The sequence below is a fragment of the Leuciscus leuciscus genome, assembly GCF_965113295.1.
Source record: "Leuciscus leuciscus genome assembly, chromosome: 1".
NCBI classification, from domain to species: Eukaryota; Metazoa; Chordata; class Actinopteri; order Cypriniformes; family Leuciscidae; genus Leuciscus; species Leuciscus leuciscus.
Genome location: NC_138725.1, coordinates 18,945,059 through 18,971,963, shown reverse-complemented (window position 1 = coordinate 18,971,963; position 26,905 = coordinate 18,945,059). Strand labels below are relative to the sequence as shown.

Below are 26,905 nucleotides of genomic sequence, written 5' to 3'. Positions count from 1 at the left end.
GTTCAAGGACAAGCACTAAGCTGGTTCAAATCATACCTATCTGACCGCTACCATTTTGTCTATTTAAATGGAGAAAAATCGATCATAACTCCAGTAAACTATGGAGTGCCGCAGGGATCTGTATTAGGCCCTCTGTTATTTTCAATATATATGATGCCACTTGGAAATATTATAAGGAAACATGGAATTAGTTTCCATTGTTATGCTGATGACACTCAAATATATATTTCATCACGGCCGGATGAAAACGCTACATTTTCCAAATTGACAGAGTGTGTTAAAGATATAAAAGATTGGATGACGCGTAATTTTCTTTTATTAAATCCAGACAAGACAGAGGTAATACTTATCGGTTCAAAAAACCGCCCACAAAACCTCGCACAATACAACTTTAACATCATAGGATGTCCTGTTACTTTATCCTCTACAGTAAAAGACCTGGGTGTTATACTCGATTGCAACCTGTCTTTTGAAAATCATATTTCTTATGTTACAAAAACAGCCTTTTTCCACCTTAGAAACATTGCTAAGCTACGTAATATGCTATCAGTTTCTGATGCAGAAAAGTTAGTTCATGCATTCATGACCTCTAGACTGGATTACTGTAATGCTTTATTAGCTGGTTGTCCTGCATCCTCAATAAACAAGCTACAGTTAGTCCAAAATGCCGCCGCTAGAGTTCTTACGAGATCAAGAAAATATGATCATATAACACCGATTTTATCATCACTGCATTGGTTACCTATAAAGTTCCGTATTAATTACAAGGTATTGCTACTGACTTATAAAGCCCTAAACGGCTTAGCTCCAGTCTATTTAACGGATCTTCTATCGCCCTATAATCCATCGCGCTCTTTGAGATCACTAAATTCAAGGCTTTTGGTCATACCTAGGATATCCAGAACCACCAAAGGAGGGAGAGCATTTTCACATTTGGCTCCAAAACTCTGGAATAGTCTTCCTGATACTGTTCGTTGCTCAGACTCGCTCTCCCAGTTTAAAACTAGATTAAAGTCGCATCTCTTCAGCCAGGCATTCATATAATCCTACAGTTCAAACTACAATCCGGCCTCTATCCAATGCCAGAGGAGAACTGGCCCCCGACTGAGCCTGGGTTCTCCCAAGGTTTTTTTTTTCTCCATTAAGGCACCTGATGGAGTTTTAGGACACCATTAGGTCACTTGATGGAGTTTTTCGGTTCCTTGCCACTGTTGCCTTTGGCTTGCTCAGTTGGGGATATTTTGGGGATATTTAATTTAATTTTATCAATCAATAAATTCCTCTTGAAACAAACTTTGTTGTATTATTTTAATTAAATACTGTGAAGCTGCTTTGATGCAATCTGTATTGTGAAAAGCGCTATACAAATAAACTTGACTTGACTTGACTTGACTTAGGCTACAATCTCTTCACTGTATGCACATGTATAATAAAATAAAATTATACAACCCTGTCTCTGTTTGTTAAATGTCAGTTGATCAATATGTTTCATATTTTTAAAATGAAAACAAAAGAAGCAGGGTTGTGTTATATAGTTCGTGTTGTAAAATATGCAGTGAAGATAATCAATATGTTTGCCTGAACCACATTTATGTGGCCATAAATTTGTTTAAGATTTTTTTAAATGAAAAGAGGTAGAGTCGTGTTTTATAACATATTTCGTTTAATTGTTGACGAAAAGAGGCAGAGTTGTATTTTATACCATATTTCGTTTTATTGTTGCCTAAAATACACATTTAAAGAGATGACCGGAGTAGCCAGAGCGAGCTGAGTGACGCGATCAAGAACGCAGCTGTTCCATTTGCAGAGTAACCGGACTTGCGTCCTCTCGTCCTCGGGAGTTCGTTCTCCTGAGTCGAACTTGGAAAGTCCGAACTACCAACGACGCAAGTCCGAGGTTTGCTTTGAGAAATGGCTTATTATCTGATTCACACTCCGGGGCAGAAGGTGGCGGTAATGCACCAAAAGCTGGTTGCCAACCGTCCTTAAAAACAAAGAAGAAGAAGAAGAAGAAGAAGAAGAACACGGTATTTCTCATATTTACACAAACATCACACACACTTTATACAGTTTGATTAAGTGACAGACTCATTTCTGTATTGTTTTCATCGATCACAGCGATACTTGTGCGTCTTTCCTGGCGTCTTCCTTCTGAAATAAACATTTAGTGCAGCAGCAGCGAGCATGAGGAGAATATGTGGAGTTCATTCAGACCTGAGCGATTTTGTGTTCGTTTGTGTGAGTGTCTCGATGTTTGGAGTGGGAACTGTTACTGAATGTCAAGAGTTAACTTACCTTATCTCTCCTGACATTTATTGGCAGATTACGTTGTCTAGCAATATGCTACCTCTAAATACTCAATATTAATCCTTTAATGAGAACTGATCTAATGATGATTAATAATTGTATTGCAATTAATGCAGCTTTGAGAAAATCAGACAATGTTGGTGGAAAATATTTGGCATGGGAGGGAAAAAAAGTCAAAACTTCTTCATTCCCTTGCAAAACTTTTACGTTCCCTCCAACACCTGTTGTGAGCTCGGACAAACACGTCATGTTTAATGTCCCGCTGGCAGTGTTTCAGAGATCCGTACGTTAACAATGCACCGTTCATGAAGTTCAGTAAAGTTGGCAATATATTCGCCAATCTGAACTTCCCGGATCAACAGCTCTTGAGCTAAACTTTGTTCAAACACAAATGCCAGCTACTTTCAAATTATCTCTATGAGCAGCGGAGAGACACGTCCTTAGGTAAAGTCTGCAAAGTGCAAAACCCAAAAATAGTCATTAACTTCAATGTTAAACACTGTAGAGTCACCAAATTCAGTTTAGACATCATTGGCCTCCGTCTGGTCATACTACAAGACTTAGTTTGATAAAATGTGCTTTTGCATATTTTATACTATAACTAATAACTTCACTGTAACACACCAAATTCAGTTCACACATCACTGCTATCCTGCTGGTTATATGTACAACACTTCCGGCTGCCTATTTCAGGGATGGAAATGCTCAAATAAGGTGAAGCCCTTAGTCTCATGTTCACTGCTTAAAACGCACGTATTGATTACATTTGAGGTGTAGGCTATACTGTATGTTTGAGACTGGACTCTGGATTTGCTTTTTCAAAAGTGCTTGGCTTTGTTACTTGGTTAATAAAGTTTATTTTCAAGACGATTTTTAAAGAAGTGACAGATCCAGTTGAATGAGCATCAGTTAATTTCTGATAGACCAACATAAATGCTTATAAGTGTCGATTAGTAACAAACTCGGTAACTGATATATTTTTGATTTTGGCAGATCCGCTCCTCCCACAGCAATTACATCATCAGTGAAGCTCCTCCCACAGCAATTACATCATCAGATAAGCTCCTCCCACAGTAATTCTCCAATAAATGCTGTAAATCCCCATCAGCTACAAGAGAAGACGAGCATCAGAGCATCATGAAGAGCTGAAATCTGCAAAGACTGAGTTTATTAAAGAGGACAGTGAGAACATGAGTGATCCAGAACCCTGCAGAATGAAACACACTGAAGATCCTGAAGAACAAAGAGGTTGGTGTTTATTCTTCATTCATTCATGATGCTGAAGAACATTGATGTTAGAAACATTCAAGCACTTCATCACATTTAGATAAACAGTTAAAGGGGTCATGACATGGTTTTTTGTTTTGTTTTATTATGTTGCCTTAGGTACAATTATATTATTACTATAGTTTTTTGGACAAAAAAAAACTTTAAAATGTAGTGATTTATGATCATTTCCCATCCTGTTTCTCATCCTCTGATTCAAACAGTCTGTTTTAGGGGTGTTTCCCCTTTAAGAGTTCAGTGTTAACGCCCACTGTTATGATTGGCTAACGTCAGTGCTTATGCATCAGTTATTAACATAGATATAGAAAGCCAGAAAATGAACCATCTGTCCACCACTAACAACTAAGAATAGATTACCCCGTGTCCACATGGACAGTGTGAAGCTATTTTGAATGAATATGTCAGATTTGTAACCAGAAACACTTGAATACGGGTTATTTTGATGCATATGCGCGAGGGAGGGAGGGAGAGAGAGAGAGAAAGACAGTGAAGCCTTGTTTATACTCGACGCAGCCGCAAGAGCGCGAGTCACCGCAGACCGCGTGCACACCTCTCCAGACGGACGAGGCATTTATACTTGACGCGCGCACTGTTGTGTTATTCTTTGAAACGACAGGGGGCGACTCGGAGTAATTTACCTCTAAACCACCGGGAAACAGCAGTGAAGAAGTAGTTTGCGTGGATCAAAACCTTTCATCAAAATTCTACAATTATTTTTGAATGATACCTGTTGCTGTCTTAAGACAACTTTGATAAACTTTTAAGATCCACTTAAAATGTTGACTAATGTAGTCATGTGGCATTAACTAACATAAAAACGTCTCGGTTACGGATGTAACCCTCGTTCCCTGAGTGGGAACGGAGACGTTACGTCGGATGACGACGATTGGGGTTTCGCTTAGAAGCCTATCACCTTCGAGTATATAAAACGAGCCAATGGCAATGAAATGCCATGGGTCTGCGGAATTTGCATAGCGTAACTCCGCCCGCCGCAGGGGGTATATAAGGAAGTACGCTGGCACAATGCAGATATGTCTTCGCTGAGGAGCCGAGACTAGCCCCAGGCGTTTTTCAGCGGTACAGCGGAAGTGGCAGGAAGACGTAACGTCTCCGTTCCCACTCAGGGAACGAGGGTTACATCCGTAACCGAGACGTTCCCTTTCGTGGTCACTCCGAGTTACGTCGGATGACGACGATTGGGGTTCCAGTCTAATCACGCCACCTCGGCTGTCTACCAGTGCCCTGCGTAAGTCTGAGCTCCCTGTTGTGAGACTAGCACGAACGAAGGAGTCCTACTTAACACAGGGATACCAAGGTACACTGGGAAGCATATCTCCAGAGAGAAATATGCAATTATGCCCAGCCATTGATGGGGGGGACTTAGAATACACATATGACCCAAAGGGCTGCATATGGAAAATCACTGGGGTGTCCAGCCGCAGGTGGAATTTTAAACCCCAGGGGTGGCAAGGTGGCTTGCCAAGGGAAAGACACACGCTCACAAGGAGACTTACAGTGGAATACACATGTGGGGGTCGCCCAGAGGGGGAACCATGCACATGGAGGCACCTAGTCAAGCGCAAAAGCTGCGTTATGGCAGATTGGCATAACTCAGGCGTTGACGTAACCAGTGCTGGAGGAAACTCAGCGCTTATCAGACTCACCTGAGAGAAATATCGCACGTATCCCGTCCGTGGAGAGGAATGGCGAGCAAGCGAAGACACCTGAGCAGAATCTAGCACCGGCTGGTTGAAGCGAGTACATGAGAAGAAACTGGCTCTACTCGGAGATTATAGAATCTCGCGAATGTGTTGGGTGTCGCCCAGCCTGCAGCTCTACAAATGTCTGTTAGCGAGGCGCCATGCGCTAGAGCCCAAGAGGAAGCCACACTACGTGTGGAGTGGGCTTTCACACCAAGGGGGCACGGACGACCTTGCTGCTGGTATGCCAAAGCAATGGTATCCACTATCCAGTGGGATAACCTTTGCTTTGAGAGAGCCTTTCCCTTCAGCTTCCCACCATGACAGACAAAGAGCTGGTCTGAGGTTCTGAAACACCGCGTTCTGTCTACGTAAGCACGGAGGGCGCGTACTGGACAGAGCAGTGCCAAGGCTGGGTCTGCCTCCTCCAAGGGCAGCGCTTGCAGGTTCACTACCTGGTCTCGAAAGGGTGTGGTAGGAACCTTGGGCACGTATCCAAGCCGGGGTCTCAGGATCACGTGAGAGTTAGCCGGCCCGAATTCCAGGCACGCTTCGTCAACCGAAAATGCCTGCAGGTCCCCTACCCTCTTGATGGAGGCCAATGCAACCAGGAGCGCTGTCTTCATTGACAGGAACTTAAGCTCCACTGACTGTAAAGGCTCAAATGGAGCACTCTGCAGGGCAGTTAGAACCACTGAGAGGTCCCAAGAGGGTACGAAGGGAGGACGAGGAGGATTTAGTCTCCTCGCTCCCCTCAGGAACCTGACGATCAGGTCGTGCTTTCCCAGAGACTTACCATCAACTGCTTCGTGATGTGCGGCAATGGCGGCAACATACACTTTCAGGGTGGAGGGAGACAGCCTTCGCTCCAACCCTTCTTGCAGGAAGGAAAGCACGACACTGATCGGGCATTTCGTGGGTTCTTGATGTTTAGAAGAACACCAGTTGACGAAGAGGTTCCACTTCAACGCATAGGCATGTCTCGTGGACGATGCTCTAGCGGAAGTGATGGTAGCCACCACCGCAGGTGGTAGGGTACTCAAACCTGCCTCGTCCCGTCCAGGAGCCACACGTGGAGGTTCCAAAGATCGGGACGAGGGTGCCATAAGGTGCCCCGTCCCTGAGAAAGGAGGTCCTTCCTCAGAGGAATTGGCCAGGGAGGTGCTGTCGCGAGGAGTACTAGTTCGGAGAACCAGGTCCGGTTGGGCCAATACGGGGCAACCAAAATGACCTGCTCCTCGTCCTCCCTGATCTTGCGCAAGGTCTGCGCAAGAAGGCTCACTGGGGGAAACGCATACTTGCGTAGGCCCCACGGCCAGCTGTGCGCCAGTGCATCCGTGCCGAGCGTGCCCTCGGTCAGGGAGTAAAACAGGTCGCAATGGGACGAGTCGTGGGAGGCAAACAGGTCTACCTGTGCGTCGCCGAACTGACCCCAAATCAGCTGGGCCGTCTGGGGATGGAGTCGCCATTCTCCAGCGAGAGGCCGAACTCGAGACAGCTCGTCGGCCGCCTGGTTCAGGTGTCCCGGGATATAAATGGCTCGAAGCGACCTCAGATGCTTCTGACTCCATATGAGGAGGTGGCGAGCGAGTTGCGACATACGGCGGGAGCGTAGACCACCCTGGTGGTTGATGTACGCTACTGTTGCGGTATTGTCTGATCGGACTAGTACGTGCTGGCCCCTGAGCAGCGCATGGAAGCGGTGCAGGGCGAGACGTACAGCCAGCAACTCGAGGCAATTGACATGCCAAAGGCGCTGGGGTCCTGTCCAGAAGCCCGCGGCAGCATGACCATTGCACATGGCGCCCCAGCCCGTGTTGGAGGCATCTGTTGACACAACAACATGCCGGGAAACTCGTTCTAAGGGCACTCCGGCCCGTAGAAAATTGAGCTTCGCCCACGGGGTGAAGGTCTGACGGCAGGCTGGAGTCACTGGGACTCGGAGCGTGCCGTGTTGCCATGCCCACCTCGGGACTCGATCGCGAAGCCAAAGCTGAAGCGGTCTCATATGAAGCAATCCCAGCGGCGTTACTGCGGCTGCGGATGCCATATGCCCCAGGAGCCTCTGAAAAAGTTTCAGTGGAACCGCACTCTTGTCCTCGAACTGACGAAGACAAGTCAGCAGTGACTGCGCGCGCTCGCTCGTAAGCTGCGCGCACATGGCGACCGAGTCGATCTCCATACCGAGAAAAGAGATCCTCTGCACGGGGCAGAGTTTGCTCTTCTCCCAGTTGACCCGAAGGCCCAGACGGACTAGGTGCCGGAGCACTAGGTCCCTGTGTTCGCAAACCTGGTCTCGAGAGTGAGCTAGGATAAGCCAGTCGTCGAGATAGTTCAGGATGCGAACCCCGTGTTCCCGAAGGGGAACAAGGGCTGCCTCGACGACCTTCGTAAAGACGCGAGGAGACAGGGCTAGCCCGAAAGGGAGAACCGCGTACTGGTATGCCTGCCCCTCGAAAGCAAACCGTAGAAACGGTCTGTGTCGAGGTAAAATGGAGACATGGAAGTAGGCGTCCTTCAGGTCGATCGCTGCAAACCAATCCTGCGGCCGCACACACTGGAGGATGTGTTTGGCCGTTAGCATCTTGAACGGCAGCCTGTGAAGGGAGCGGTTCAAGACGCGCAGGTCGAGGATTGGCCGTAACCCACCGGACTTCTTGGGTACAATGAAGTAAGGGCTGTAGAAGCCGGACTTCATTTCGGCTGGAGGGACAATCTCGATCGCACCCTTCGCCAGCAGGGTGACGACCTCCGCTCTCATGACAGGGGCATTGCCACCGACCATAGTGAAGCGGACTCCGCTGAAGCGGGGAGGAGATCGCGCGAACTGAATCGCGTAGCCGAGCCTGATGGTTCTCGCGACCCAGCGGGACAGTCTGGGAAGCTCTAGCCAGGCCTCCAGAAAGTGCACCAGCGGGGTCATACGAACCACAGACGTACCGTCGGTGGGGCAGCGAGGCGGAATGACCGGCACCGGCGAGGGTGGCATCGCGGCCCTGTGCGGGGGCACGGTCATTAACCGCGTCCTGCCAGAGGAGGCCAGGGGAGGGCGCGCGTCCCACGGGGGCGTGCTCTGGCAGGGGTCTGGCGACAGAGGGGGATGAGAGGAGCGTGGCCCGTGGGCGGCGCGTGCTGTCATCCCAGACCTCTGGGACAGAGGAGGGCGGCAGTGGCGGGACCCGAGGGTGGCGCGCACTGCGGCCCTCTGGGTCTGTAGGCTCAGGATTGGGGATTTCGATTCTTTCTTTAACCACATTAGGGTGCTGCCCGTCGTGAGACGAGCAGCGGGGAGTGGAGAACAAAAGATTCTCCCCCGGCCCTCCACCGGGGGAAGGAGTGGCCCTGCTACCACCTCCTGTAGCGAAAAGAAAGCCAATCCTGAGCTGCCCGTCTCAGGAGCGCCGCTTAGCCTGGCGTTTAGCGGGCTGCGGGGCTGGAGAGGGCTGTGGCGCCTTCCTACGGCTTCCTCCACGACGCGGCCCAGATGAAGGCTGCTGCTGGGGCCGTGCGGGAGGGGCGGGAGCCGCGGGAGGGCGCCCTCGGCGGCGAGCAGGCTGAGGATTCTGTACCGACGGCTGAGCAGCAGAGCGTCGGGGCAGAATGTGCTTAATCGCCTCAGTCTGCTTCTGAGCAGTCGAGAACTGTTGGGCAAAGTCCTCGACTGCACCGCCGAAAAGGCCGGCCTGGGATATGGGAGCGTCCAGCAGACGAGTCCGCTCGGGCTCACGCATATCAGCCAGGTTCAGCCAGAGATGTCTCTCCTGGACCACAGCTGTGGACATCACCAAACCCAGGGAGCGCGCGGTCACCTTCGTCGCCCGGAGAGCGAGGTCGGTGGCGGCGCGCAGCTCATCAAAGAGCCCTGGGTCTGTCCTACCCTCGTGCATGTCACGAAGCATCTTGGCCTGGTAGACCTGTAAGATGGCCATGGCATGCAAAGAGGCAGCTGCCTGTCCCGCCGCTCTGTAAGATTTCGCCACCATGGTAGACGAGAATCTACAGGCTTTGGACGGGTGCTTAGGATCACCACGTGATGAAGCGCTTGTCGGACACAGCTGCATCGCGACAGAACGTTCAACCGTGGGAATCCCAGTGTACCCACAAGCATCAGCTCTATCGAGGGGAGGAAAGGCGGAGAAAGCCGTCGAACGATCACGGGAAGACATGGGAGCCTTCCAGGACCGCGTGACTTCCTCATGCACTTCCGGGAAGAATGGTATTGGGGTTGGGCGGCGACGGGTGTCAGCGGCCGCTCCCAAAAACCAATCATCCAGCCGCGAGCGCACTGGATCAGGTGGCGGGGACCACTCAATACCAATGGCCGCGGCTGCCCGGGAAAGCATGGCGGTCAGCTCGGGATCAGACTCGGGCAATGCTGGCACGCCCGAGGGCGGCAACACAGCCGAATCCTCACTTCCCGAGGACTCGCGCCCACCTTGTGATGCAGCGATGGACATAGTATCTTCCTCTGGAGCTCCAAACGAGACGCGCTGGGGCTCCGAAGAGGGACCAGCGGTCTCAGTTTGAACACTCGCGGGTGCTGATGCTGGAGAGGGGTGTGTGGACCGTGGACGTGTCGGCGGTATGTCCCACACAGTCACCCTCAGGTCACCCCGGCCACCAGCCGAAGTACTAGCCCTCTCGGGACCAGTAGATCGGGGTGTGGGTAGGGGGACTCTCGCTCTAGTGAGCTCATTGAGTCTCGACCGCAGCATAGAGATGGTCATGTTCCCGCAATGAGAACATGAGTCATCCACGAACGCTGCTTTAGCGTGATCAACGCCCAAACACGTTAAGCAGCGATCGTGCCCATCAGAGAAAAATATCTCGCCACCGCAACCAGAAGTGCACGGGCGAGGCATCTTTAAAAAGACGTGCCACGTGCAATGCTCTTTTTGTGAGAGGAAAAACTCCGCGGATGCTGAAGCGAACAGGGAGAAACACACTATCTGTCAGATCACTGACAAGATCAGCAGGGTAGTGAGCACTCGCTGAAAACGCCGTCACACCAACACCGGAGAGTTCGCTCGTCTCGAAGGTAAGAGAAGACTAACTCAGAATATTTGGCTTGCAGGAGTGGAGAAGTTCTCGGCTCCGAAGCGAAAACATATCTGCATTGTGCCAGCGTACTTCCTTATATACCCCCTGCGGCGGGCGGAGTTACGCTATGCAAATTCCGCAGACCCATGGCATTTCATTGCCATTGGCTCGTTTTATATACTCGAAGGTGATAGGCTTCTAAGCGAAACCCCAATCGTCGTCATCCGACGTAACTCGGAGTGACCACGAAAGGGAACATGCGTTACCTTTTTACTCTTTGGCAATGTTAATAAAAATATAAGTTTTTATTTTTTGTTAATATAGCATTTACAGTAACTGAGTTTGTAATACAAAACTACAAGCTGAAGCCTTATTGAAGAGTGTTTAAACTTTAATTTTATCAGCAGGGCAAACTTCTGCTACTGTAAATGTAAGCAGTTACTTTAGACAAGTGCAAACTGGGTGCTTAATAGAAATGTGTTTCTATTCACAAAATGAGAGGCTTTTATTGGTCGCCATCAATGTAAATGTTTCTATGTGTATAGAGACAAAAGAATGAGGTTAATCACTGTCTGTTACCATCAGTGTACTGCCTCACTTTTATTTATGAAGACATTTATAAATGCAAACACAAAATAAAATCTTTAGTTTTTGTTTTTATTTCACAGCAAACTATAAATACAAATCTCTTTTGTAAATGAATTAAATTTTTTTTATCTATTGTGTATTATTTAAAATTCTAAGTACTTTGTAATGTGTGTAATGGCAAACAAAGTCTATGCATCGTTGTCCCTCAGTGCATCAAAAAGGACCTGATTCAGCTTGAACTTTACATCAAGCTTCTTCCTTGGGTCCACTTTTGCAAGCATGTCAGCTAAAACTTGGCTTTGACAAATTTGTCTCGAAGATTTTTCCAAACTTTTCGACAAAATACGTCTTCCTTCCCCAACGTCTTCGCAATTTCCCTCCAGGAATTCTGTGCCATCTGACTGTCTCTATGGTCCCGCATGGAAGGATCATAAACATGCTGGTACAGACGTACCAGCTCGGACAAAGTCGCCTCGAAATCGTTCATCTTCGGATGCGGCGCCGCGCGCGATGTTACAAAAAGTGCCGTGCACACCGCCAGGCGAAATTGGGTCTTGCGAACCCAACGCGCGAGACCGCCCACTACGCAATGACGTCATTTTTGCCGCGCGCGCCTCGCGATCTTGCGGCTGCGTCGAGTATAAACAAGGCTTGAGAGTGCGCGCGCGCGGCCGGGGCGCTCTCGCTCCGCTCGCTCTCTCTGCTCTGCTCGTTCAGTAACATGCGCCCTGTCACAATCGTCTCTACACATCACTCACCGATCAAATAAGGCTTTGGTGGCCCCATAGCAATCTTGTAAAGAGACCCACTCGCTGCACATCGACGACTGAACTCCTGTGGGGCGCGTGACAACGAATCATGCGACGATGCGAAATGACTATGAGGCACAGTAGTCTTGTGCTGGAGGCGGTATTATGCAAACGACTGGTGCGTCACTTCGTACCGTGACGTCACTTCTTACCATGGATCCAGAACGAGCTGTATTTAGAGCTTGATTAAATAAATGATTCGTTTATAATGGGGAGGGCGTCTAAAGCTATGAAACTTGCAGGAAGTTTTAATGGTACAAAGACCTCTTATATACCAAAAGATCAAGGGAAATTTGATTTCTCATCTCATGACCCATTTAAACTATGAAATGAGTACAGAATTTCAACAAAAGGTCAGTAAAGGGAGGTTTGAGAAACTTTCATATAGATTGTCAATATAAGGTCAAACTAAAAATCAGGTCAGATTAGCTGCTTTCTTTTACACTTATTATATTTCTGGTTTGACATTTTTTGCATCCATGTCACCAAAATGTTTGACATATTGTGATTACCATTAAGATTTATATCATGATTATATAGGGGTTGATGTGTTTGTGTTTAATGCCAGAATTTAAAGGGTTTCTGTTGTCTGAGAGTAGAGCCTGTGCTTCAAAAGACCAAGAAACACTGATGATTTGCTGCATGTTGCTTTCTTTAAAAGCAGTTAAGTGTAGTTGCCGATGCAGTGATTGGCTACTTAATTGAGTTAAAATTGTTTTAGTTTTTTTTTTTTTTGGTTCACTTTAAGAAGAGACAGTTGAATTGAAGTTCACAGTATTAAAAGGAACCCTGACTATTAAGACACGTAGGCCTAAATATGCTATAATTGCTCTCTCCTATAAAAGTACATAGTTATAAATACATAAAATATTTTCGTTATGTAAAAAATGTTCAGTGTTTTGCAGAATTTGAACTACGGAGGCAGTCATTATTTTTTGCGTGCACAATGCATTCTGAGTCGATGACGTGTAAAGATTGTGTCAGTTGTGTTCAGAACAGAGAGAGGTGAGCTAATGGCGCTAAGTTTAAAGGGGGGGTGAAATGCTCATTTTCACTCAATCTCCTGTTAATCTTGAGTACCTATAGAGTAGTATTGCATCCTTCATATCTCCAAAAAGTATTTAGTTTTATTATATTTATAAAAGACAGAAAGGCTGCACCGAGTCTTTCCGGAAAAAAATGAGCGGCTGGGGGCGGGCGAAGCTAAAGCTGTGTGCTAACGCGCTACACTAACAACACAGAGACATTTGAAGCAGTTTTACCAGTTTTACTCACCGCCCGGTTCCAATCACGACCACAAACCTTTATCATTGCGACTGCTCGATCCTTAAGCATTAGACGATCTGCAAATCCGTCGATCTGGGCTTTGTTTATAAAACAATCATCGTCGAAATGCAGGGAACAAACAGTCTTACACAACTCCGTTTATGCTCAGGAAAACAAACTCCATCCACGGGTCCCTTAACGCTGGGTTCTTTGAGAATATGTGCAGGGTTGTCTTGCCCTGGCAACCAAGAACACACATCTTTGGTGACATTGACTTCCCAAAAGCTGAGCAGAGCGCTGCTTTGCTCTCTTCTCTCTCTGTCTGGTCTACGAGTGCGCGCGCGCCGGCGGAGAAGTGCCCTTAAGACCCGTATAAGGAAATTCCGCCCCAGCTGACGTCACACAGACCCATACTCGAAAAAAACTTTCCGAAACTTGTGACAAACCGGAAGGACAATTTTTGGCACAGAAATACTCCTTCAAACGTACAATTAAATTTTTGAAACTTTGTCCATGTTTAGCATTGGGAATCCAACTCTTTAACAGTGTAAAAAAACTCAGTATGCATGAAATAGCATTTCACCCCCCCTTTAATGAGACCAAAGATCAATTTATACACAAGACGAATTATATCTCATGTTTAACCAATAGACTAGAGACATCAGAGCCGGCGGCAAACATCAGAAGGACTAGCCGAGGAAAAGCTGTTCCAGTCGTGGTTAAAGAGCGTTGAACGCCCAGTGTTCGCCTGGATCTCACAACTCCAAAAACGTCAGATGCATTTTTCAAATAGGCGCTATCAGGGCTTGACATTAACTTTTTTGCTCACTAGCCAATGTGGCTAGTGGTTTTCCAAAGTTACTAGCCACACAGCATTTTTACTAGCCACATTTTTGTTTTTGTGAAATTACCTTTTAAAAGTCTACTATGGCGTGCTAAAATTTACTTGAGCTAGATTTACAACCCTTTTAAATGTAAAACCACTGTACACACCCAAATCAAGACTACACAAAACAGGTCATTATCATTAGCTCTGATAAGGTTGTGTGTAAAGCTCATTTTTTAAAAATAAAACCATGTATTATATCACATATCGCCACATAGCTCCACCGGCATACACTGTGTGCATGTAATACTCATTTGGGCTGTCACAATTGCTCAAAAATGACGTTCGAATATTCTCTCTAAAAAAAAAAAACACATAGCCTATATTCGAACTATTCGAACATGGTTGCGCATTTTGTCAATGACTCGCATTACGTCAATAACAGGGCAAATTAATACAAAGAGACATAACTACTTGTATAGGTAGTTTATTTAAGTTTAAACACATTTGACAACGTATTACCTACACAAAAACAAGTAAATCAACTAATGGCCAAGACCGCAGACCTCGCTCACTCTCGCTCGCTCACTCGCAGGCACTCTTTCTCTCTCTCACCCTCACCCTCATGCTGCGTTCACACCAAACGCGAATAGAGCGTCTGGCGCGAGTGTAAAGACGCGTTTACGCGGCGCGAATGAGGCGTCACGCTCTCTGTGCATAACGGCTTAAATGAACAACAACAATAAGCAAATGTTGAGTGCTGATCAAGAGTTTTGTGCAAGCAATTTAAGGTCGCGACTCTTAGCAGGCTTCATTCAGTGATTGAAACAAATATTATTAACAATAATTGAAGTTTTTAGCCTATATAGAACCGACATTGAACGCTCCGAGCGAGCTGTGCTGTGGTAAACATGGAACTTTTCCTTGACATGAAACGGTAAATAATCAAACCAGTGAAAGCCTGTAGTGCATGAAACTGCTGTATCTAACCTACCTTATTCATGCAATATCTATTCAGTCATTACAGTAGCCTACACTTTAGTAATGTTTCTGTTTAACGTTATAACGCTTCTTCCTGTTACCTGTCCCTGACCCCTCAGGCAGCGCGGCCACTCGCAAAGCAGACAGCCGTGCCTCTGCTACCTCGGGCGTTTTTCCACATTCGAATATTCATTTTCACCTTCGAAATTCTGTTTTTTAAAACTATTCGAATATATATTCGAATTTAGAATATTCGTTGACAGCCCTATGGGAGTTGTAGTGTCGTAGTGTCACACTTATTTCAGATGCCTTTTGAAAAGACTACAATTATTTAACCCGCCACAGTGGCTAGTTGGAGTGACTATGTTACCCGCCACGAGCAAAATCCACCCGCATTTGGCGGGTTGGCGGGTGTTAATGTCAAGCCCTGGGCGCTATCTTTATTAATAAACCACAGATTTTAACTTTAAACAACTACATTCTTGCCTGAAACAGATTTGCTATATGTGACCCTGGATCACAAAACCAGTCTTATGTTGCACGGGTATATTTGTGGCAATAGCCAACAAAACATTGTATGGGTCAAAATTATAGATTTTTCTTTTATGCCAAAAATCATTAGGATATTAAGTAAAGATCATGTTCCATGAAAATATTTTGTAAATTTCCCACCTTAAATATAAAAAAACATTTATTTTTGTGAATGGATGCAGCACTATCGCCAATAAAAAATTGACAACTTTAAAGGCGATTTTCTCAACATTTCGATTTTTCTGTACCCTCAGATTCCAGATTTTCAAATAGTTGTATCTCGGCCAAATATTGTCCTATCCTAACAAACTATACATCAATGGAAAGATTATGTATTCAGCTTTCAGATGATGTATAAATCTCAATAAAAAAAAAATTACCCATAAGACTGGTTTTGTGGTCCAGGGTCACATATGGAACTTGTAATATTCTGTTGTGTTTCAGTGTTTGTTTTGAAAGTTTATCAACCTCCTCATCCCCATTCACTCCAACATGTGCAGGTACCCAAAGAAACCTGAATTAAATCTGAACAAAACCATACAAAGATATAATCACTGAGTTATTTAAATCTACCCAATTCCAAGGCCAACAAAATTGCAACCAGCTCTGTTGTGTATACTGATAAATTATCTTGATAAGTTATTCTTTCCTGACATATTACCCCATTCTTTGGAATACTGCGTGTCCTGTCTTTGGATCCTTGGAATCATAAATATGCAGATTCAAGAAGCCATCTAAAGTATAAGCATATGTTTATTTGAAGGATTTGTTTTCTAATTAATTTATAATTTATTAAATATCGAATAAAATAAATATAGAGTGTGTGTATATATTAGGGGGTGTAACGGTACGCAAAAATCACGGTTCGGTACGTACCTCGGTTTTAAAGTCACGGTTCGGTTCATTTTCGGTACAGTAAGGGAAAGAAAAGCAAACATTAAACTGTAGGTTGTTTATTACTATAAACTTTTTTTTAACAATTTGTTTACACTTTTTTAAACACTTTTTAATAAAATATATATATAAAAAAAATAAAAATAAGAAGAAATAAAATACTGCTGCAAAGTTCTCCACTAAATAAAATACTCTCAGTCTCAAACCAATATCACATACTAAAATATAATGAAAAATATAAATAAATAACTATGATTACAGTGCAGCATTACCAATCCCAGCTTGTAGGCCTGCTCATATTTAAAAAAAAAAAAAATATATATATATATATATATATATATATATATTAGGGCTGGGAATCGATTAAAAAAAATTAACTAATTAATTGCACAATTTGCTGTAATTAATTGCAATTAATTGCATTTCCTCCAAGCTTGTAATCATCAATAATTAAACTTAGAATCACTGGAAAAAAAGGAACAGAAAATAGCCCTATATTAAAATAATATTAAACATCAATATATCAATGTATTATTCTTTTTCAATAATCAATCAACAATCAATTTAAGATTTTTTTTCCCAATTTTTTTAACTAATTATAAAAATAAACTATAGTCCTAAAAAAGCTATTATTACCAGAGCATGTATGATTATCATTTACTCTCCCTCAAGTTGTTCCAAACCTTTATATCTTTCTTTCTTCTGCTGAACACAAAAGAAGATATTTTGAAGAAAGTCGGTAACCAAACGACTGATGGACCCCATTGATTCCATAGTAGGAAAAAAATATACTATGGAAGTCAATGGGGACCAGCAACTGTTTAATGGGGACCAGCAACTGTTTAATTACCAACCTTCTTTAAAATATCTTGTTTTGTGTTTAGCAGAAGAAAGGAAATCATACAGGTTTGGAACAACTTGAGGGAGAGTAAATGACAGAATTTTCATTTTTGGGTGAACTATCCCTTTAACATTGTTGCCCAGCAATATCCTACTATACCAGCTCAGCAAACAGAAGTCTAAAGAGAAATTTCACCTTATTTGAGCGGACTTTGCTTTTCCAGTGCTCGGTACATGATTGAAGCGTTTGGGCCGTGAACGACAGAACAGAACGCGCAGCGCAAACACGGAGTCGAACATTGAGCAGAGAGCGCAGCCGCCTACACCTATGGCCGACACACACACACACACACACACACACACACGGAACGGAGAGTGCGGCGGCGCACACGGAGCGGAAAAGACCCGCTCATGAAAGCTGCGCGAGAATGAAACCTGATGCACATATTTTCGGCTTTTCAATAGCAGCCGCAACAGGAAATCATTAAAACGAGGCAATAAAAAAAAAAAAGTGCTGCGTTAAATGCGTTATTTTTTTTTAACGCGTTAAACATTTCAAATTAATCGCACAGATTAACGCGTTAATTCCCCCAGCCCTAATATATATATATATATATATATATATATATATATTAGAGGTGGGCATAGATTAATTTTTTTAATCTAGATTAATTTTGAAATTAATCTAGATTAATCTAGATTAAAATGGCTCATTTGAATTCTGCCGAAGGCATTCAGAATATGTGTGCTACCCAAATAATGACTATAAAAGTAAGTCTTTGAGAACGGGTTTCTCAAGCCAGGTGGCGCATTAGACCAGGGGCTCATCTCCTGTTTCCAAAATGCATCACAAACTGCTTGAGAAAGCTGTTCTACTCATAGACTGTAAAAGGTTACTACTGTACTGTTACCGTCCGTAGGCAACATTAGGTAGGCCTATGTTATTATCAACTACTATAGGCTATCAATTAGGGATGGGCGATATGGCCTAAAATCTATATTGTGATATACATTGCAGCCTCTTGCGATAACGATATACAGTATATTATAATAAAACCATTTCAGAACAGATTACACAGACCCATGCTAAACATCTGCTAAATGCATTTTTTTTTAAAGGGTGTATGTAGTTTTGAGAACATATATTGTGCAAAACTGTAAGTATACAACATTATTTTGCAGATAAATAAAATTTAAGTACACTAGCTGCAGAGACTTAAGTAGGTCTAATGTTTATTATGGCTTGGAGCTTATGAAACCCCAAATTTAAAATTAGAATATTGTCTAACTGATGTCTTTTCAGTTAAAAAGAAACACAACAACGATTCTTAAAATCGAGATTATGTGCTACACCACTAAGATATATTGGAATGTGAATAATACGCGCGCGCTGGTATTCAGTGATATCATGTTTCGTTTTGAATTTGAGGTGGTCGAACGGATTAGTCGTGTGTTAACTTACCGAACTGTTACCCCACACACTCTGTATTTAGTTTGCTGCTGCTCGTCTGACGGCTTAAACCCGAACCAAGTCCAAATAATGGATGTTGCACCGATCTTTTTCACCAGCTTTCACTTTCAGCCGTGTTTACTTAAGATGACGACGAATATGCGTTGCAGCCGGGTTTACCTCGCGGCCGCGGGTAGATTGCGTCATCATAGCTTGTGTAGTATAGAGCCATCTCCCAACCCAACTTGGAGAATAGATTAACGGCGATATTTTTTTTATCGTGCGATAAGAGTCTCGCGTTAACGCAGCACGTTAACGCCGATAACGGCCCACCACTAATATATATATATATATATATATATAACTTTTCCAAAGAGTAAAGGGTGGCTCTTCAAGCTCCAGCTTTTCCATACTGTCTATGGCCTTGTCTGCATTGGTCATGACGCTAGCTAGCGAGAGGCTGGGCTAAAGCGTGCCATGTATGTTGTTGTACAGCGCGCGGTGTGTGATTTTTTTTTTTTTTTTTTTTTTTTTTTTTTTTTTTTTTTTTTGTCCTGCAGTCGATTTCATTGGTTTAGGTTACAGTGACGACGGATAAAACTTAAAGTCCCTGTAAAGTCAAAATTAAGTATGTGTTCTGAGTTTGTCACACCACAGAAAAATGTGTTATTAGTAGGGTTGGGTATCGGTTGGGTTTTATCCGATACCAGTACTTACTCGGTATTTTTCAAACGGTTCCGGTGCTTAAACGGTTCTTAAACCGGTACTTAAGAAAACGAAACCGCACACACTTTATCAAAAAAATAATACCTGTGTGTGTTTTCTGAAAAAGATTTTCTGATTTCTGATTAAATAAAAAATTGTGCCGTTTAAAAGGCTACTGATGTAGCCGAAAACACTTAAGTTAAGATAAAAAAAATGTCTTCTCATATTATTTATATATATTATATATTATATTACGTATTATATATTATAGACTTTTACAAAACAGAGAAATATCTGACACTGAGCAGAAATATTTAACACACATAGTATAGCCTCATATAAATATACTTGATATACTTCATACTTGATATGCAAGATTTGCAGTTGGCATTAAAATACTAGACTTAGAGGAACACTGCAGCTGAACTTGAACTTTAGTCAAGAATGTCAGAGGTTTTGGGTTCTAATCCGCCTTCGTAGTTTTTTGTTTGTTGTTGTTGTTTTTTTAAACCGATTATTCTCATCAGTGGTTGTAAATCAAGCAGGGACACTTTGTGTGCATTAGGCTATATTTTTTGATTTCACCAGAACTCTCCGCGCACATACTCATCTGAGACGCGAGCACACACACACACACACACACACACACACACACACACACACACACACACACACACACACACACACTCATCTGAGACGCGAGCACACACACACACACACACACACACACACACAAACTCGCGCACATACTCATCTGAGACGCGAGCTCACACACACACACAAACTCACGCACATACTCATCTGAGACGCGAGCACACACACACACACACACACACACACAAACTCACGCACATACATCTGAGACGCGAGCACACACACACACACACACACACACTTGCGCACATACTCATCTGAGACGCGAGCACGCACACACAAACTCTCCGCGCACATACCAGACGACGCCTCATAAATAGATCGATCTCTGCAACGTATTGAAGCACGTCCGCGTCCAACGTATTGAAGCGCGCGTGAAGAAAGTGCGGTGTGCGCGAGCCACAATAATCCGCGCCACTGATCGCAGATCGCTAGATCAGAGCGCTAGATCGTCTCTTATTTAACAAACGAACTAAATGAATGCTCTGCTGGTTAACTGGAGATGTTTTGTTATTGGATCATTCATGCCGCGAGATGTTTTATAGGGGGCGGTGAAAAAAGTCAGGCACCGAAATCAGGCACCGAAAGTTGCGTTCTTATTCGGTCTCGATACTACCGTTTACGTCGGAACCGGTTCTCTATTGGAACCGGGTTTCGGTACCCAACCCTAGTTATTAGTCACCCAGCCAAATTTGAATGGAAAAAAGAGCCGACAAGTACATAAAATAAGCTATCAAAATCTTGAAAAAATGAGCAGGAGTCTCTGCTCTCAAACGCTGGGGGCGTGTCCACTGGCTGCGCTGAAACCACGCCCTCACACTCAACTGTCTGTCACCGCTACAGCCAGAATGGATGCTCCTAGCAGCTTAATTGTTTTTACAAAGCCATACATGTTCGAGCCTGGACTACCTACTATAATTATAACATAAGCACACAAGGCAACTTACACTCATTGGTGGGCACGCACTGCCAACGATGGCACCAGTTGTCGGCGTGACGGGAGGATGAAGGCTGAGGCGGGAGATAGTCGGCTCGGCCGCAGTAACAGCGGATTGTCAGTGAATCCCAGTTGTCTCCGACTAAAGTTTATAAAACTATCCCGTGTAAAATGGCAGAGGCAGGTTTTGGCGGTGATCCTCAGCTCTCCATCAAGGTGGCTCTTCACAAAATTAATCCACCTCTTGTTGATGTGATACATTAGTTTTTCGTAAATTTAAATTATCTGTTTTGTACGTGATCGCATCCAGGTTACATGCATTTCTGTGATGAGGCATAACGTTAGCTAGCTAGCAAACTGTAGGCTGTAGTAACTATAGCATATAAAGCCTTTATATGATATCTATGGTAGGCTAACAGTACTGACAGTAACTCGCGATCGGCAAATTGATGTGAATGTGCTATATTTATATATTGTTAGGGGAGGGGACAGCGTCAGGGGCTCCAGTGCGTCATCAAGTAGGGGCGTGTCCAGGAGCTCAGGGGCTTCAGTGCGTCATCGAGCCCCCGTTTTAGCCCCGCCCCAAAAATCCGGAACACAGCAATGGTGAAAAACTGTTTAACGGTCTAACTCCACAATTCAGTACTTCACAGTTCACAGTCTTTGTAATATGTTTTAGCAAAACATTTCTAACATTTCTAATGTGTTTAGAATTTTATTTTAGAATTGCCTTTACAGGGACTTTAAGAATCAGCTGCAGGGCGGGATTTGCGCTGAACGCGGAGACTTTGCATTTAAAATTAGTCTACCTTTTTCTATTACATTGGGCTCATTTTTATGTCCTTTCACTTCATATTTCTCTCTTTGAATTATTTTGATGTACTGAAAATGTAATTACACCTTTTTTCTTTCATGTCAGACCTGATGGACGAAAATGAGGAGAGTGAAGAACTGAGTGAAGTGGAGGAGGAGAGTGAAGAACTGAGTGAAGTGGAGGAGGAGAGTGAAGAACTGAGTGAAGTGAAGGAGGAGAGAGAAGAACTGAGTGAAGTGAAGGAGGAGAGTGAAGAACTGAGTGAAGTGGAGGAGGAGAGTGAAGAACTGAGTGAAGTGGAGGAGGAACATCATGTCAAAACTGAAGAAAAACCTTTGAGTCGCTCAAAGACTAAAAATACATTTGTAAAGAAAACAAGAGCCAAGAAATCTTTCACCTGCACTCAGTGTGGAAACAGTTTCACAACCAAACGAAATCTTGAGATTCACATGAGAATCCACACTGGAGAGAGACCGTTCACATGTGATCAATGTGGGAAGAGTTTCAAACAAAAACATCATCACACTAGGCACATGCAAATCCACACTGGAGAGAAACCACATGAATGCAGTCAGTGTGGAAAATATTTCATATCCAAATATGAGTTAAATTTTCACATGATGATCCACACTGGAGAGAGGCCGTTCACATGTGATCAATGTAGGAAGAGTTATACACGATCAGCACATCTTAAGACTCACATGAGAGTTCACACCGGAGAGAAGCCGTTCACATGTGATCAATGTGGAAAAACATTTATGAAGGCATCAGTCCTGAAGACACACCTGACAGTTCATTCGAAGGAGAAGCCGCATTCATGTTCTGTGTGTGGAAAGAGTTTTTCACTGCGGCAAAATTTACATGCACATCAGAAAATACATACTGGTGTGAGAGAGTACATGTGCTTTGAGTGTGAGAAGACTTTTATTACAGCTCAACTTTTAAAACTGCACCAGAGAATTCACACTGGAGAAAAACCTTACAAGTGTTCACACTGTGACAAGAGATTCAGTCAGTCATCATCTCTGAAATCACATAAGAGGATCCACACCGGAGAGAAGCCGTTCACATGTGATCAATGTGGAAAGACTTTCACAGATTCAGCATACCTTAAGAGTCACATGAGGATCCACACCGGAGAGAAGCCATTCACATGTGATCAATGTGGAAAAACATTTATTTTCGCATCAGCCCTGAAGACACACCTGACAGTTCATACGAAGGAGAAGCCGCATTCATATTCTGTGTGTGGAAAGAGTTTTTTACAGCTGTGCAGTTTAAAAATACATCAGAAAATTCACACTGGTGTGAGAGAGTACATGTGCTTTGAGTGTGAGAAGACTTTTACTAGAGCGGACAGTTTAAAACAGCACCAGAGAATTCACACTGGAGAAAAACCTTACAAGTGTTCACACTGTGACAAGAGATTCAGTCAGTTAGCAAATCTGAAAACACATGAGAGGATCCACAGCAGAGAGAAGCCGCACACGTGTGATCAGTGTGGAACAAGTTTCTATTTTAAAACTCACCTGAAGCGACACATGAAGATCCATACAGTGGAGAAACCACATCATCACAGTCTGAAGTCACAGTAACTAGTCCATCTTTATGTGCTGAGCAACAGAATCTCTTCTAAGTTAGTTTGCTAACAGCCACGTTGAGCGACAGTAGATTTTGTCGGTTGATTGGTATCTAGTTCAGTTTGATTTTCACATGCGATTTGTCTGTTCAGAAAAATTGTGCTGCATGAAGACTCAAATCTCATCATTATTTAATATTGTTTTAGTATTATTATTACATTTTATTAATATTCATAATCAGTAGTATTATGTATCTGTGTTATAATTTTTATATACATTTATAATCATTTGTAATCACTGTATTTTGTGAATCATGGAGGAGAGACTTTGAGTGTGTTGAAGTTAGACTGAAATGTATGTGCAGTGTTTTCACCGGGCATAGCATAAGGAGATACATTGTTAATGGGAACCACGTTTCTCTGGTGATGTACTGTTTTAGTTACATTATAGTCATAAGACAATAACTGATTGTCTATGGCAGAGAGATGACGAGATGTTGGCTAATGGTATAAAAACCAAGCCCTTCTGTTTGAAAATCAGGAAGAGATGGAAAGGCTGCTGAATCAAGACCTTCGTTTTATCCATTGTCTCTTCTTCCTATGTCTTATATAAAATAAATAAGAGATCTCTTGGCAAAATCACTGGTGTCTGCTTCCATGAAATCAAACAACAGGGGGAAGCAAGATTTTTAAATCAACACTGCACATGTCCTGAAAGTGAGGCCAAATTTTGATCGCCCTCTGGTGGCTGGATGCAGTATAGATCATAAACCTATGACCTGATATAGACGATACACATGTCATATCTGCAGTGTAGATCCGAAGAGGGGGGTATTTCCTATAGACTGGACTGAGACTAGACGTCTCTCGAGCTGTCACAACCTTTTTTTTGGCAGTCGTAGATCTTTCCATGTCACTGAAAAAGTTGCCAGGTACCGCTAGCATTTTTGGTCATTTTCACTAAATGTCCATGGCCCCCAGAATATATTGTACAACTTTTGTAAAAAAAAATTTGTTTAATATTGTTTAAAAATATATTTGTAAAAATTTGGTAACTTCAAGCATTCTTTTTTTATCAACACTTGAATGTATGTATGTTTCACACACACAAAAAATAAACATAAACTTGTTTTCTCAGTGGCGGGAAAGAGTTAATGTGGCGAAGTTGCAGCATACATGAACCGGTCATTTTTTCCTCTTTACTACTAGTTACAGTACAAAATAAACGGGAATAACCATCAGAAAGTATGTTGAAAGATTACTTAGCGTGTAAATAATGTCACATAACGTCACACCTCAGAAAAGCTATTCAATGACCAATCATTCAATAGTCAGCAAGAAAAGTGAACTTAGAAGTACATTTTGCTAAATATATGCACTGTATTGAATATCATCATCATTATTATTATTTTTACTTAATCTGTTCTTCCATATTTAATGTATGTTTGAATAAATCTGTTAAATGACAGCCACCATTTAAATACTTTAAAAATAATTATAACCCAATTGTTTCATTGAAAAATTATTATTTTAATGCTATTTTAAGAACGTAATAATAATATGTAGGCTAATTTAACCCTAAAAAGGCATCAGGAAATTAGTTTATTGCTATTTTCCATCACAAATAGTACAATTTCATGACTTTTATTTCTAATTTTGCATCCCCCAGGATACGTCGCCCTTTTGGGGCAATCAAATGCTTAAAATAATTTAGATTACCGTTTCTATGGTAACGCAACGTCCAATTTCAAATCGGGTTTCACAGGATGAATTCTGAGCTCGTAAGCTTTCGAATGATACCTAATTTATGATAACTACTAAAATATGTGATGTACTGTATTAAAAAAGATAATATTATATTTTAGAGGATTATATATATATATATATATATATATATATATATATATAAAACGCCATGGTGCTGGCCCCTTCCAGCGCCCAGCCCAGTTGGGGGCCTGGAATACACATATGTACTAGCCCAGTGGGATAATGAAACATATGGCAGTCCCTGAGGTGGTCCCAAACCGAGGGAAGTGGGAGCGTACTCAACAGGGACGACAGAACGAGTCTGTCAAGGGGAAGACACGGCTGAACTGCACATGGCATCATGGGTCACCGTAGAGACCACTGGAAAAACACCCAGTCTACTAGCAACTCCTACTAGAGGTAGCAGACCTGGCGTCGGGCGGTCCGCCACACCTGGCACCAGAGGAGTGAAGGAGGAACTCACAAGGCTCACAGACGTTGGGTGCCATATGGAGCAAAGGACGCACGTATCCGGCTGAGAGGCGGAATGGTGTAGCATAGCACAACCTATTCCCTTGCACCACTGGCCGTAGCGAGTACTCGGGAGGAAACAGGTTCCACACGTAGGCTATAGAATCTAGCGAACGTGTTCGGTGTCGCCCAGCCCGCAGCTCTATAGATGTCTGTCAGTAAGGCCCCTTGAGCCAAAGCCCAGGAAGCGGCAACACCTCCAGTAGAGTGAGCGCGCACTTTTGCCTTAGCTACTTCTGATTTTGATATCATGTTCAGATTGGTATACACCTCCCTATCATGCTCGTCTCTAGTTCTTTTCCACAACTTGAATGCTTCCTTTTTGTTTTTTACTGCTACTTGTACCACTTCATTCCACCACCATGACTCTTTCTCCAGGTACTGCCCTCCTCGGCTCTCTCCAAGTACATCCTTTGCCATTTCCATTACCTTGGGATACGTGTCCTCCCATCTCAAGTCACCACCGGTCATCTTCTCCTCTAGCATCTCCGATTAACTTTGTTGTCAGTTCGCCGCCCTTCTCTGTCTTTAGTTTCCACCAGTTCGTTTTATTTGTTCTTTTCCTTCTTTTGCTCTTCCTCTGCTGTACATACATGTTCATGACTAGCAGTCTGTGTTGTGGTGCTATTGTCTCCCCGGGTATCACTTTGCAGTTTTTGATGGTCCTCAGGTTTTCTCTTCTCACAGTGATGTAGTCAATCACCGTTTGATTTGGTCCACTCTTGAATGTATAGGTCTGCTCTTCTCCATGGACGAAGAAGGTGTTCACCAACACAAGGACTGTTATTCTCATAAAGTCCAATATTGTCTTTCCCCCTTCATTTATCTGCCCTCTTGTCTTTCCTCCGTGCCATCTTACATACTCCTCTCTATCTGTGCTGACATGTCTGTTTAGGTCACCTGCCAGGATCAGTTCTTCTGTGTGTGGGATGTTGTTGATAGCCTGTGCCAGTTGGTTCCAGAATTTCTGTTTCTCTTCTTCCTCACGGCCCTGTTGTGGTGCATACGATGTCACTATGTTATATGTCTTGTCCTGCATTACCAGCCTCATTGCCATTATTCTGTCTGATTTCCTGGTTGTTTCTATCACTTTATCCTGCCATTCCTCACTCAAGCATATTCCCACGCCGTTCCGTGGTCTTAGCCCTCCGCTGTAGTACAATTTGTACCCTTATCCTAGATTAATCTCTTTACCTCCTGACTTCCCTCCTTTCCATCTTGTCTCTTGAAGGCAGAGGATATCAATGTTCCTCCTCTGCATCATATCATACGGCGCCACTAGAAGGACCTGCTCCTTGTCCTCCCTGACCTTGCACAGGGTCTGTGCAAGAAGGCTCACTGGGGGAAATGCATACTTGCGCAGGTCCCGGGGCCAGCTGTGAGCCAGGGCGTCCGTGTCGAGGGTCCCCTCGGTCAGGGA

The 26,905-nt window shown here is 43.7% G+C and overlaps 1 protein-coding gene across 3 annotated transcripts; it reads left to right on the top strand.

The window, feature by feature from the left end:
• The first annotated feature begins 1,696 nt into the window (after positions 1-1,696).
• On the top strand, positions 1,697-23,850 carry LOC309499934 (uncharacterized protein). 3 transcript variants are annotated; one of them, XM_082171487.1, is made up of 3 exons: positions 1,697-2,027; positions 3,301-3,555; positions 21,735-23,850. In XM_082171487.1, exons 2-3 carry the CDS (start codon positions 3,498-3,500, stop codon positions 23,222-23,224), a joined length of 1,548 nt encoding a protein of 515 aa, XP_082027613.1. In that variant the 5' UTR covers positions 1,697-2,027; positions 3,301-3,497; the 3' UTR covers positions 23,225-23,850. The 3 variants fall into 3 exon arrangements, with proteins under 3 accessions (XP_082027613.1, XP_082027614.1, XP_082027612.1); XM_082171488.1 differs by lacking the exon at positions 1,697-2,027 and adding an exon at positions 2,049-2,238; XM_082171486.1 differs by lacking the exon at positions 1,697-2,027 and adding an exon at positions 2,381-3,021.
• Positions 23,851-26,905: the final 3,055 nt, after the last annotated feature.

What these genes read in the sequence shown, in the direction of transcription:
- LOC309499934 (XM_082171487.1), top strand. Translation starts at nt 3,498, where the DNA reads ATGAGTGATCCAGAACCCTGCAGAATGAAACACACTGAAGATCCTGAA. An exon ending in AGATCCTGAAGAACAAAGAG is followed by an intron (nt 3,556 to 21,734) that starts GTTGGTGTTTAT and finishes CTTTCATGTCAG; the next exon opens with ACCTGATGGACGAAAATGAG.